Genomic DNA, 14,557 nt, shown 5'->3' on the forward strand with positions numbered 1-14,557 from the left:
TAACTGTTGCTGTCAACTCTCTCAATGCCTTTCTGCACTTTTCTATCACGATGGGGGCCAACAATATTGATAAAACAATTCAAAACTAAGTACAAACATAGCAAACGTAGCAACAAGGTGAGGGACGCTGGGTGGATGAGATGAAATGTCTGCCTGGTTGTTTTCAACTGGTGGTGGTAAGCTGAGTTCACAGGTTTGACTTGAAGAATAGTTCTGTTCTCATCTATGAAAGTTCATAGGGTGGACATTTAAAAATAGTTACTTCATTAAGTGCAGATTGCTGACTTGCTCGTGGTTTGACTTGATATAAAGACTATAAAGAATCTGGCTCCTAGGAGATAATTGGCTAGCACATCCCTTTGTCTCTCTCAAATACCCATTCCTTTAACCACGCATTTAATGGGAACTAGATTGTAGTCCATTAAGGGTTGTTGACAGCCTGAAATGTTGATAGTCTATGCTGAGTAAAGAGAGACCCATATGTTTTAGACAAGCAGGTGGCACAGTTACTATTCTGTTAAGAAAATTGAGAATTTCTGGCTCGTGTTGTTACACAGAATCCCATCCTGTGGAAATGGGTTCTAACTAAGAGCCAAAATTTTTCTCAGAAAATAATTTTGAATCTGTTCAAATACTGGAACAGTTACAGAATTACCAGAAATGTGTACCATAAATCACAAAAGAGGCAGTTATGGTCTGGAAAAAATTTGGGACGAATGCCCCAGTCCTTCACTTATCTAGTAGACAGGGGAGCTGAGCCGAATCCAAGGGGCTTGACTGCTGGACTTCGCCTTCTAGACTTTATTGCTCCCAGCTCATCTTAATGTTTGTTGGTTCAGTTCCCTAGTTTAGAAAAATCTTCATAATTTGGAAAATTCATAAAGCAGTTTCTATCATCTCTGCCTCCTCCCTTATATTGGCTTTGCCTTCTACTAACTTTCGCTCGTCCTTCACAGAAATAACCTCAGACCTCGGTGTCATAAGAACAAGAAAAGACATCCCTGAATAGAGTTTTAGTTCTGATGCATAATGTCTTGGCCTCCCATTGCTGTTTGGGACGCTGCTGAGTATGATGACATGAAGGAATCCCGCTGCATCCCACCCTGCTGTGTAAATGTTGCGTTGGAGAAACAGTTCACTTGTAAATCAATGTAATTTGTAATTTGGAGGATCTGTCACTTAGGCACCAGTTTAAAACCCAGTGGAGTATGGGGTTTGTGTGTGGACCGATGCTTCTGACCTGGACCTCATTTTCAGAGCCGTACGACCGCCCGACTATTTCTCTGAGTGGATGTACCTGCCCCCTCCCTTTGCTCCTGCCCAAGCCTCCCAAAGTGAATTTATTGCCTTCCCCCAAACCTGTGTTTTAGTTTCAGACCACCGAAAACGTGTCCAAATTTGGTATATATAGCCATTGAGCTGTTATTGTGATCCCGTGAGTAGTCCAAGAGAGAAATAATTTTATTCATAAAGACTAAACATATATAACTGAACATTTTTGTCTTTCAAATCCCTCCATTCTCCAAAAGAGAAAAAAAAATCCAAAAAGAGTTTGTACAATGGGTTTTCTCCTACCTAAGTATGATGTTAAATGATTATGGAGGGAGTGAAAATTAGAGAGCCTAATAGAGTAAAATTGCTCTGATGAGAGAGAGACGTGATGGAGGGAGGGCGGGTTTGGGGTGGTTAGAGGAAACGATAGAACCGGGTCCAGGGGAGAGACAGATCCCACTGGGACCCTGCCTCTCCCTTACAACTTCAGTAAAATCCAGATATCTATGATTTTGGAGCTGGATTTATCCTTGAGGGTGTGTGGATGCTGCCGCAAGGAGGTTGGTGATAAACGCAGATTCTGTTCCTTTCATTGGAGTGACACCACACGTGCTCAGCCCTATGATCCCCCCCCCCGACACATGCACCCACACTCTCTTGACTCCAGCTTCACTGGTTTCCTCACAGTCCTTTCAGGCATTTGCACTTGCTGTTTGCTCTACCTGAACGCTCTTCTCCCAGGCATCCAAGTGGCCTGCTTACTCCCTCACCGCCCTCTGGTTTTTCCTAGATGTCCCTTACCCACTGAGGCCGGACTTAGCCCCTGCTGAAAACTGCCCTCACCCCCTAACCCACATACTTTACGTACCTTGTTTGTCTGATTTCTCCATTAGAATTTAAAAGAGCAAGGTGTTCCCTACCCCTCCCCTCCTCTGCCCCGACTCTAGTGCCTGATACAGCACTGGGCACAACAAATACTCAATAAGTATTTGTTGAGTGAATCAAATAATGAGGGCTGTCCAAAGGAGCCCAGCCACTTGTAACTAAAACAGCAAACAGGTGACTCGCAAGGACAGTGTTAGGCTCTTTCTGGCTATATAGACAAGAGAGCGTAAGTGGGACAACTGAAGGTGGCATTCGTTGAAATCTTTTCTGGAAACATTTATGTTCTTTAGTTTAAATAATCTTGTATGTTTGTTAAGTATATTACAAAGCAAATATATATGAGGGGAAAACATGCTCATCCTTGACATATTTGCATTCTAAAGATTTCTCCTTTCAGTCTGCTCGGCCTCAGTGGGGGAAATGCAGAGCACACCTGATGCTAATCTACCTTTCTTTTGGAATACTTTTCCTTTATTTTGCAGTCATTTCAAATGTGATAACTGAATGCTGCCAAATAAAAGATTACCTGCTGTCTTAAGTGGTACATAAGAGCAGCTTTTCTGTTCTGGAGCCCTGGTAAATTATCCAGAGGATTAATCTTTAAAAAGACTTTTTATCTGTAGAACACATTACTTTAACCAATAATCTAATGAAAGTACTTCTCACCATTCAAGAGAATTTTATGAAAAATGAGATGAATACAAATAAGTCAGTCAAAGAAAGACAAATACCATACGATTTCACTTATATGTGGAATCTAGAGAACAAAATAAACCAACAAACAAAACAGAAACAGGCTCATGGACACAGAGATCAGACTGATGGTTGCCAGATGGGGGTGGGGGTTGGAGAACTGGGTGAAAAAGGTGAAGGGATTGAGAAGTCAAATTGGCAGTTACAGAGTAATCACAGGGATGTAAAGTACAGCGTAGGGAATATAGTCAATAATACCGCAGTAACTGTGTATGGTGCCAGGGGGATTGTAGTTGAAATATTGGAGGAAACACGTTATAAAGTATATGATTGTCTAACTACTATGCTGTATGCCTGAAATGGATACAAAGTAATATTGAATGTAAACTATAATTGAAAAATAAAATAGAAATTTGATGAATGCAAATCACTACTCTGTATCGAGTGTGTGTTTGAACTCTCTTTAGTCAGTGATGTAAGCCATTTGGGGGACCGTGCTGTGGACAGAAAGTGTTGCCTTTGCCACCGAGATGGTGCTCCCACCACTTGCTCCCACTGCCTCGCCACGGGCGAGACCCTACTGCCTTTTGCTTCAGGGTGAATTCTGCAAGTTCTTGCTTTAGATCAGGGGTGGGGAACCTTTTTTCTGCTGAGAGTCATTTGGATATTTATAACATCATTCTCGGGCCATACAAAATTATCAACTTAAAAATCAGCCATGAAAAAAGCTCCTAGATTTATTGAATTTGGAGTCCCGCCTGTGGTTGCACTGGCAGGGCCAGACCAAAGGATTTGGAAGCCATATATGGCTCACGGGCCAGATGTTCCCCACCCGTGCTTTAGATCCTGGGCCCTCAGTCAACAGTGACTCCTGGTTTTTAAATTTCTTTCAAAACTGATCATTTAAGACAAAGATTTCTTTAAGTCAGGGGAAAAATAACTATGGTGGCCCAAACTTGACCTTCCACCATCTCATCTTAAATCTGCCATTTAGAATAAGAACTTCTCTGATTTCTTTGTAAGCCTTCTTTCATTGGATGCCAACTGTTTAGCTTCTACTCCTTAAAGAGTGAACATATAATTTATCACCCAAATAGAGGCATATTTGAGAATGGAAGGGGGTAACTATAAAAAATTATATCTAATAAAATAATAACAACTTAGGATTCTATGAGGCGAGCTGAGTCATATGGTTCCTAACTACTAAAGAGAAAGAAATGAACGATTATCAGGACCATATCATGTGTTTAGGCGCTTTATATATATTATTACCTCAATTTTAAAACCATCTCTGATGTGGAATGTGGGAACATTTTCGGCAATAAATCTGAGGTTCTGTGACATTAGCCCAAGGAATTAACATCTAATAGCCTAAAAGGAATTTTAGGAACTGGACTCAGGACAGTTTACAATAAGGACTATTGATTTAGCCGTTTGGAGGAAGTGCATTAGATACACATTTTGACCAAAAGCCAAATGTTAAAATCAATAAGTGACTGCAGTTAGATATTAACGGAATAGAAAGAAATTTTTGGAGACAAGATTAAACCTGAAACCTTATCAGACATTGTAAAGTCATATTTTGAAAGTTTGACACTGTGGTGAAGGAAAGAGTTTGTAAGCACCGTCAGCTGCTGGACTGCTCCTGCGGTCCCTGTGTTGCAGGTCTGCAGTCCTAACGGGACACTTGCTTTAATCAGACTGATGTTTAATGCACCGTATAAGGAACTTGGGGTTCACCAGCCGGCAAATCTCAAAAATCCTGGATCTGCTGCTACTGCAAATGTTTTCCTGTCTATAGCAATTATTTTCACAATCTTCTGTTTTTTGGTCTTCATAGACTAAAACTATAAGGAATTAACTTCTTCGGTTTGAATTTTGATGAGCGAGAATAGACTGGCCCGCGCATTGAGGTCCTCCTGTTTCTCTAATGTTTTGTTCTTTCCTTCCTACTTGTTATTTATTCATTCAATCAACAAGTATTCAGCACATGTTCAGTATATCAGCCACCATTTCAGGAGGTGAGCATCCGGAGGTGAACAGAAGACAAAAGTCCCTCTCGTGGAGTTTATATCCTGGGACGTGGGGAGACAGACAGTAAGCAAAACTATAAATTAAACATGCACCACATAAATAGTGTTAAGCGCTGTAGAGAAAAATAAAGAAGTTAAGAAGGATATGAGGATTCTCTATTAGGCCTGGGTCAGGATGACTTCTCATGAGTCTGTTTTTATGAGCTTTCTTCCTCATGGGTTCTTTAGGGGCAGATGTAAAATTTAACTATTCCTTCCTCATAACAAGGTATGAAGAGTTCCCAGCTAGGACATTTTCTCCCTGAACATCTCATTGTCTAGATGGAATTAAATAACTGGAAATTAAATATAGTTTCTAAAGGTTATTTTCTTTAATATTTTGAATGCTAGTATATCAAATAATTCTATAAAGATTTGATTTATCATGTAATATTAACTTTGTTATCCTGCCTTATATTATTTTAAAAAATTTTACAAATATCATTGGCAGAAAAATGATGTACCACCTACGTAAGATAGAACATAGAGTGGAGCAGAGTTCCAAGAACTTTACAAATACTAACTCATAGTCCTCTTAACATCCTATGAAGCAGGTTTACCATCTCAAGGATGAGTGCTTGCTGTGCAGATGCTTCTTAGTTTGATGTAGTCCCAGTTATTTTTATTTTTGTTTCTGATAATTCAGATGTCATATCCAAAAAAATCATTACCAAAGACCATGTCAAGGAGCTTTATTCCTGTTTTTTTCTAAGAGTTTCATGGTTTCAGGTCTTACATTTAAGTCTTTATTTTGAGTTAATTTTTGCAAGTGGTATAAGATACGGATCCAGTTTCATTCTTTTACATGTAAATATTCAGTTATTGCCGCATTACTTACTGAAAAAAACTATCTTTTCTCCATTGAAAGATTCTTGGCTCACTTGTAAAATCTTAGTTGATTGTATATGCTTGGGTCAATTTCTGGGCTCTCAGTTCTGTTTCACTGGTCTGCCTGCCTGTTTTTATGGCAATACCATACTGTTTGGATGACTATAGCTTTATAGTATAGTTTGAAATCAGAAAGTGTGATGTATTCTGCTTTGTTCTATTTTCTCAGGATATCTTTGGCTATTTGTTTTTTTTATGTGGTTCCATATAAATTTTAGGAGTGTTTTTTTAATTCTTTTAAAAAAATGCCTTTGGAATATTGACACAGATTGCATTGAATCTGTCAACCTAAAAAAAACCAAAAAAACAAGAACCAGTTGAAAAGCAAAAGTGTTTCTTTGGAATCAAAGAATTGCAATTCAGAGTACACAGATTTAGTGGAAATCCAAATGTTACCCTGACTGCAGGAGAGGGAATCAGGGTTTTTATGGAAATAAAGGAAGAATATGAGGGAAGTTGTTTGCAAGGAAGTTTATTGGTGCTGACAAGAAAAGGCCTGATCAATTGATCAGGCAAAACATTCACTAGACAAAGTTTACTTTTATCAGTCATTTCAAACGAGATGTTTTTGTTCTTGCTAACTTCTTGGAATATTGGCAATATGTCCTAGTTCGAAGTTTCAGAAAACAGGACTTGGGGGACATTCTCTGAAATGGCTGCTTTGGCTCCATTTCACAATAGCTCTATGTATGTCAACTTGCACAAATCTGTAGATGGCTTTTGGTGGTATTGCCATTTTAAGAATATTAATTTTTCTGATCCATGAATGTGGGATACCTTTCCATTTATTTGTGACTTTTTTTGATTTTTTCCTATCTTTTTACCTCTTTAGTTAATTTTATTCCTAAGTACTTTTTGTTTTTGGTGCTGTTGTAAATGGAATCAATTTATTTATTTTTTTCCAGAAAATTTGTTGTTAGTGTATAAGAACACTGCTGATTTTTGCATGTTAATTTTGTGTTCTGCAGCTTTACTGAATTCACTGATTAGACCTAATGGTTTTTTTGTTTGAGTCTTTAGGATGCTATTGATGTAAAATCATGCTATCTGCAAATAGAGACAATTTTACTTCTTTCTTTCCAATTCTGATACATTTTCTTTTCCTTCCCTGATTGCTCTGGCTGGGACTTCTAGGACTATGATGAGTAAGAGTGGTGAGAGTGGGAACTCTTGTCTTGTTCCTGATCTTATAGGAAGGGCTTTCAACCTTTCACAGTTGAGTATGATGTTACCTATGAATTTGTCATATGTGGCCTTTATTATGCTGAGATATGTTCCTTTTATGCCTGATTTTTTAGAGTTTTTATCTTGAATGGATGTTGAATGATGATGAATGCTTTTTCTGTGTCTATTGAGATGATCATATGTTCTTTTCTTCCTTTCTAATCAATGTGTATCACATTGATTGATTTGCATATGTTGAACCATCCTTGCATCCCAGAGAAAAATCCTACTTGACCATGGTGTATGACCCAACGTGCTGCTGAATTCAGTTTGCTCGTATTTTATCGAGAGTTTTTACATCTGTATTCATCAGGGATTTTGGCCTGTACTTTTCTTTTTTAGTAGTGTCCTTTTCCGGTTTTGGCATCAGGATAATGCTGGCCTCATAATATGAGTTAGGGAATGTCCACTTCTCTTTGCTTTTTTTTGGAAGAATTTGAGAAGGATTGGCGTTTACTTGTATTTAAATGTTTGGTAAATTCACCAGTGAAGCCATCTGTTCTGGGTTTTTCTTCATTGGGAGGTTTTTGATTACTGATGTAATCTTCTTACTATTAATTGCTCTATTTTGATTTTCTGTCACTTTTTGATTCAGTCTTGGTATATTGTATGTTTCTAAGAATTTTTCCTTTTCTTCTAGATTGTCCAGTTTTTTGGCATATAGTTGTCAATAGTAGCCTTTTGTGATCCTTTGAATTTCTGTGGTATCAGTTGTAATGTTTCATTTATATTTTGTTGGTTTGGGGTTTTTTCTTTCTTTCTTTTTTTCCTTGGTTACTCTAGCTAAGGGTTTGTCAGTTTTATCTTTTCAAATAACCAAATCTTAGTTAGGCTGATAGTTTCTATTGTTTTTCTGTTCTCTATTACATTTATTTCTGCTCTAGTCTTTATTATTTCCTTTCTTCTGCCAACTTTGGGCTCACTTTGTTGTTCTTTTTCTAGTTGCTTACGGTGTAGAGTTAGGTTGTTTGAGATCTTTCTTGCTTCTTAATGTAGGTATTTATTGCTATGAACTTCCCTTTTAGAACTGCTTTTGCTACATCCACAAGTTCTGGTATGTTGTGTTTCCATTTTTGTTTATATCAATAAATTATTTACCCTTTAATTTCTTCTTTGATTCATTGACTATACAAGAGAGTGCTATTTAGTTTCCATGTGTTTAAGAATCTTCTAGTTTTCCTCTTGTTATTGATTTCTAGTTTCATGACATTGTGGTCAGAGAAAACACTTGGTATCTTTCAATCTTCTTGGATTTGCTAAGACTTGTTTTGCGGCCTGACACTGAATCAGTTTATTCACCTCTACAATGAGGGTGGGGTTATGTGATAACAACAGGCATTGAACTTTTACTGTTTTCCACCTGTGCATTCTCAGTGAATTCTTAGAAACAGTCTGTGAAGCCAGTTTTGAAGCCCAGTAACATTCCCAGTTAAGGAGTTAGTAAATGGCAGAACCAGGATTTGAACCCAGCATTCCACATTACTGTCCCCTTTCAGCTCTAAGCTTCTGTACCATGGGTAGCTAACATGTCTGAGCGAGCATGTCTGTGTGGGGTTGCCATTCAGAAGTGGTTTATGTCAGCAAGTCCTTCTAGAGGTGGCGCTAGGGAATTAAGCTCTTTTACTCAGGAAAGCTCAGTGAGTAAATGGAGTTGGTTTCTAACAAGCTTTTGATTAGAGGAGAATATGAGGACTGGCCTATAGAACAGGGCTTACATTGGAGGGCCAAGTAGAGGAGCAGCCTGCACAGAAGGGTGAAGTGACTCAGGAGACCCTGGTGTTCCAGTCACTAAGAGAGTGGAGGCCTTCGCAAAGGTCACAGCGCTCAGTGGTGTTGAACACTGCTGAGAGTTCAGACAAAATAAGAACTGACAAGCCCCATGAGATTTACTGGTGTCTGAAATCACATTACCCATCTCATTTTGTTTCTATTTAAGAAGGTTTCCTGGGAGTTGTTCTTTAATCTTGTCCCCAAATGGGGAATGCGCCCTCTTTTGAACCCCTGTATGCGTTCCCTGCTCCATATGGTTCATGTAAAGTCCCTTGTCACTGAATTTAACTACCTGATTGTGAAATCACCACAGAGATGCATTTCTGCTGCAGCTGAACATCTCCACAGTCTCCACAGTTAGCTGCTTTCTGGAACTGGGATGTTTAAATCAATCAATCAATCAATCAATCAGTCTGCAATTATGATGATTATTTTTACCTTTGGACCTACTTCTCTGCATCTGAGAGCTGATGCATTTTTCTTAAGCTTCTTTTTATTATGAACAATTCCTGTCACGTGTTCTGGTGGCTGGAAGAGGGGATTAACAGTAGTCTCATCACCCTGGAGACACAGATGCTTTTGTGAGTCAGCACTGAGGTAAGGCTGACATCTCTGTGGGGATGACAAGTGAATGAGCCGGCTGCTCATTTAACCTGTTGTTCTTTTCTCTCTTTTTTTTCTCCTAGGAAACAGATAGAAGACTGCTGTGACCCCGCCCATCTCTTCGCTATGACTAAAATGAATTCCCCCATGGGGAAGAGCATGTGGTATGATGGAGAATTTTTATACTCATTCACCATTGACAATTCCACTTATTCTCTCTTCCCCCAGGTTAGTATAGCGTTTGTTGCCTTTCAAGATAGTTTCTTACATGTCTTGATTTTACAGGACAGGTGTCATTGAATTTGCCTAACTAATCAGATGGACTTTTCATCCTGTTTCTTCTCTTCTTAATTTTAAATGTCCTTCTGTATTTGTCATTTTGCGTGTGTGAAGGAACCACGTAATATGTTGATGCCAGGACAGAGGTTGGATGCTGTGCAGTGCCAGCAGTTTTTCTACCCCTTCTGATCTGAGCCCTGGGAGCCTGAAGGCAGCAAGCAGGGAAGGAAGCAGGGACAGGGAATCGTGGAATTCCAGTGTGGTGAGGTTGGCTGTGGAATGATCTCTAAGATTTGCGGCACTGGATTTCTGTCTTCGGGCTGATGTTGCTCTCAGGGAGTGGGGACCATATGGTCAGAAGTTTGCCGCTTCGAGCTCTGGAACCTTCCTCCTGTGGTTAATTTACTGCTATGAAGCGGAGGGGTGGTGGATATGGAGAGAAAGAATCTGACCACTTTTGAAGTGGTCCAAAACAAGCCCTGCCTACTTAATGTTTTTCTTCCTGGTTTCTTGAGCGTTGAAATCAAATATTTTGTAAATTATATCTATGTAGCAAGTAGGAAGGAAGGAAACCTTTCTTTCCGAGGAGTCCTCATTGGAGAAGGGGTGGATCTTAGGTGAAATTGCTGTTAGGGAGAATAGGAGAAATTAACCTTGGCCTCCCCAAATCTTCTGGCTACTCTTGGTTTGGCCAAGATAGTTATGCAGAAAGAGAAGTTGTGGTCAGAGTTGGAAAATGGCACTGAGCCTTTCACATATGTGTATTAACATCAAAGAGTCTTCAAAGGAGGCATGCCATGAAGGAGGCACAGGCTCTCCTGGATGCAAAGCCACGCTGTCTATGAACTAGCCCATATTTGCTATGCCATCCTTAGATGTTTTAGTCTAACTTAATGGTTTTAGAGTGTAATGATGTTATTTTTAATTTTTATTTTTCAATAGGAAAAGAAGGTTTAATCATTGCCAGCTTTCATGTGCTTTCTCTTCTTCATTTGCCCTTGGGAGGCTTTCTAGTGTCGAAGGAAAATGATTAAGAGTCATAATCACGGGATTGTACACTTGAAACTAATATAATAGTGTACGTCAACTGTACTTTAAAAAGAAAAAAGAAAAAAAGTCATAAAATGTAGGATTGAGTTTTGTCTCATCTCTTACTAAGTAAATGCCTTGCTAAGTCACCTAACTCTTCTGAGACTCAGCTTTCTCATCTGTACAATGGGGAGAGCAGCCCATCCCATCACCTCTCAGAGTTGGTCAGGATTCATGTAGATAATTTATGTGCACGTACTTTGTAAACTGCAAAGCATTATGGAAATGTTGTGTATTAATATTGTTCTGGTTCATATATTGCATCTTCAAACAGGGAAATAAAGAATAGAATTATATTAGTCATGGTTTAAGGCAAGGAACAGAAATCTTCGTAGGTATTTTTCACAAAAAGATATTTCATATCGGGAATTAGGTGCTTAAAAATCATTAGAAGAATAAAGATGTGGGAGTCAAGAGGTGGCTCCTGGAATTACTTAGTTCAGCCACCTACTGCCTTAACTGCGGTTTAGGGATTTGAGATCCCCAGCTACCGTTGCCATTCATGTGGCCAATACTGCCTCCAACAGAAATAGGGACAGAAAGATGGGTTCTAACTCACCCTCTCCTTCCAGATCTCCCTCAAGGGCACCTAATAGGTAAGATTAATTGGCATCCGGAGCAGTAGTTGCTTAGCAGTCCAGGAGAGGCAGTTTTATTTTTATTTTTAGATATGTTTTTATTGATTGTAGAGAGAGAGGAAGGGGGAGAGGGACAGAGATAGAAACATCGATCGGCTGCCTCCTGCACGCCCCCTCCTGGGGATCGAGCCTGTAACCCAGGCATGTGCCCTGACCGGGAATCAAACTGGGGACCTCTTGGTTCATGGGTTGACGCTTAACCACTGAGCCACACCAGCCAGGCGAGGAGAGGCAGTTTTAAATCAAGCCTCAGCAGGGAGCTAGAAAAAGGGTAGAATAGAGAGTGAGCAAGCCAATCCACAGCATCCTCTGTTCAAAACCTGATATCAGCTCCCTATGAAATGAAGAGAGATAAGGAAGCAATCGCTCTAACAGCTCATCAAATGGAAAAGATTTAATGAAATCCAAAATAGACTTTGTATACATGAAGGCTTTCAGTCATACATACTGACTTCTAACTTGTTGCTGGAAAGCACATTTGAAGAAAAGAGGCGGTTGGAGAAATACAAACCAGCTTCCCATCTTATCTGTCAGCTGCAGCCAGATAGTAGGAAACATTTCCCTTTTTAAGTGTGTGCACAGACTTCTGTGCCTCTTTGTGCCAAAGAAAGACCAAGGAACCATTTCTTAATGATAAAGAAAAATGCTTTTTTTCTTAGGAAGCAGAGGTTATTACATCACTGTGTCTGTGTGTGTGCATGTGCGGTCAACACAAATGGCTGAACCGGTTCAATGAGTAGATTTTTAAAATAGTTGTGTGTGGCCCTGGCTGGTGTGGGTCAGTGGTTAGAGTGTAGGCCCATGCATCCAAGGACCATGGGTTTAGTTACCGGTCAAGGGCATGTACCTGGGTTGTAGGTTTGCTTCCCAACCCGGGTTGGGGCATGTGCAGGAGGAAACCATTCAATGTGTGTCTCTCTCTCACATTGATGTTTCTCTCCCTCTCCCTTTCTCTCTCTCTCTCTCTCTCCCTCCCTCCCTCTCTCCCTTCCACTCTCTCTAAAAATTAATGGAAAAAATATCCTCGGGTGAGTATTAACCAAAAACAAACAAAATAGTTGTGTGTGTATTTTTCCATTGAGATTCTGAAATGACTAATTAATTTATAGAATTCCTGGAAAATAAGTTTGCATCATCAAACTTACTTGTACTCTCACCACCTTATTATGTCTTAGTGAAATATTTCTTAGTTTGCTGTCAGGAAGCTAAGTTGCCAGTTCATTGATATGCTCCCTTCATGTTCCCTGTGAGAAGAAAGTTGTGTGTGTGCCGATTAGGCAGCAAGGCAGGTGAGTAGCCAGACTCAATGTTCTCAGTTGAACAGTGTCCCTCCTTCCCCGAGTTTCAGCAAAATCATGTCATATCACTCATTCTCTAACTCAGATGTCTAATTTCATATTCCACCTCTAATGACATATTTTAATATATTCACTTTAATTATGTATTACACTTCTCCCCTGAATGCTCAGTAGGTGTTAGCTGTCATCATTATTGTCTTTAGTGTGCTGCCTACTTTTACCCACTGCTTCATTGTTGTTGCCAACATGCGGTGTGAGATGCTCTGTGTGCTGTGGAAAGTTAGCAGGTCCTGAATCGGCGCTGGAGGGCCCAGGAGGGTCCCACTGAGATGCTGGGCACTTGGAGAAGCTACACCGAATCTCCTGAATTACAATCAATAGCTCTTATTTGGACCCTCCCGCATGACTTTCCCATAGCTTTGTTATTAAATTTATTCAATCCTGCTCATATGAAGCTATCTATGTAACAATATACTACAGATTTCTTAAAGTCCTTCTCTGCTCATCTCTGTACCATCTTGTGAGCTGTTTTCCATTTCTGTGCCTAGTGCAGTGCTTCCCACTCAAATAGATGTTCACTTCCAGCTGCTCATGTTTGCCAAGGGTTCCCTTTTATGTCCCACCTTGACAACTGCAGTGCCCTTGCCTGAACTGCAGGAGACCAAGCAGGACATATTGATGCAGCTGTTTCCAAATGGCTCCATCACTGTCTTTTGATGAAATACTTGTTGAATATTATTAGGCATAAGGGCAGGATTTTAACCCTCACATTGGTTTTCTAGAATATTCTCTGTGAATGTGTTTGGAGGGGACAGTGTAATGGTCTTTCCACTTTTAGGCTCTCGGCATCCCCTGGGTTCCTTCCCTTTGCCATGAACTGTCCCTTTTAAGCCTATGTGGTCTTGTGTTTGTAGATATTACTGAATAAATGTAATTTGGGCCTAAAACATTTATGCTCAGAAAGAACATTCATTTCCTTAGAAATGAGTGAAGGGATAGCAGGAATGTTAGAAACCACAAGTGTGCTGATATAATTTGAAAAATACTTCCTTTTGGTGTAATAAAAACACGGTCGGCTCATCATTCTCTTACATTGTGCTGAGTAGTCATGTGATATAAATCACAAACTAGACTGGTCATTTTTCGTCAGAATAGGCACCCAAGGCCATAGGTAAAGAATCACAAAACATCATTAATGCTTCCCAAATGGACACTTATTTCCAGCTCCTGCGGTCACCATAAGCTCCCTGACATGTTCCACAGAGCCTGGACCCACAGTGCTCTTGGCCCTTAAAAAACTAAGCTGGACATTTTGAAGTAGTTTTGTCAAGTTGGCTTTATTATAATGAAAATACACATTCCTCCCCCCTCACACTAGTGTGTTTAATAGAATCCTCTGAGCTCCTAGATATGCCTGAATCTCACAGCAATTTTTTTCTAAGGAAATTTGGGTCATACTATATAACCTACAGCATTTGTTAGCTTGCATTTTAACTTACTAATATTATTGTCATAATTTTCCCAAACACATATATTTTTGATTGGAAGAAAACTAAGGGGACAAGTGTTTGTTAAGATTATTAACAAATAATCTTTGTTAAGCATGTGTTTGGTTCACGTTGTCAGGCTAGTGTTTGACTTCTTTATAACAGAAACCTGACTCAGGGGCTTAACCAAATAGATGCTTATTTACCTCAAGCAATAATGAATTAAGAGGTGGGCTGGATGATAGCTGCACAGTGCCACTAAACTCTCAGGCTTCTGTCTTCCTGTTCAATCATCCTTAGCTGATGGCCAAGGAACCTCCGGTTTTAGTCCAGAATTCCAGTAGGAAGAGGGAGGAACC

At 39.7% G+C, this 14,557-nt stretch overlaps 1 protein-coding gene across 1 annotated transcript in view; it reads left to right on the top strand.

Moving 5' to 3' along the window:
• The window catches only part of ST8SIA1 (ST8 alpha-N-acetyl-neuraminide alpha-2,8-sialyltransferase 1), a 97,009-nt gene that overhangs the window by 35,655 nt on the left and 46,797 nt on the right, over positions 1-14,557 (top strand). Inside the window, exon 2 of the mRNA XM_087814768.1 lies at positions 9,491-9,635. Coding sequence (XP_087670894.1) covers positions 9,491-9,635 — 145 coding nt within the window. The remainder of the gene's footprint in view (positions 1-9,490; positions 9,636-14,557) is intronic.

The sequence above is a fragment of the Miniopterus natalensis genome, chromosome 2 (genome assembly GCF_054644295.1).
Source record: "Miniopterus natalensis isolate mMinNat1 chromosome 2, mMinNat1.hap1, whole genome shotgun sequence".
In the NCBI taxonomy this organism is placed as follows: Eukaryota; Metazoa; Chordata; class Mammalia; order Chiroptera; family Miniopteridae; genus Miniopterus; species Miniopterus natalensis.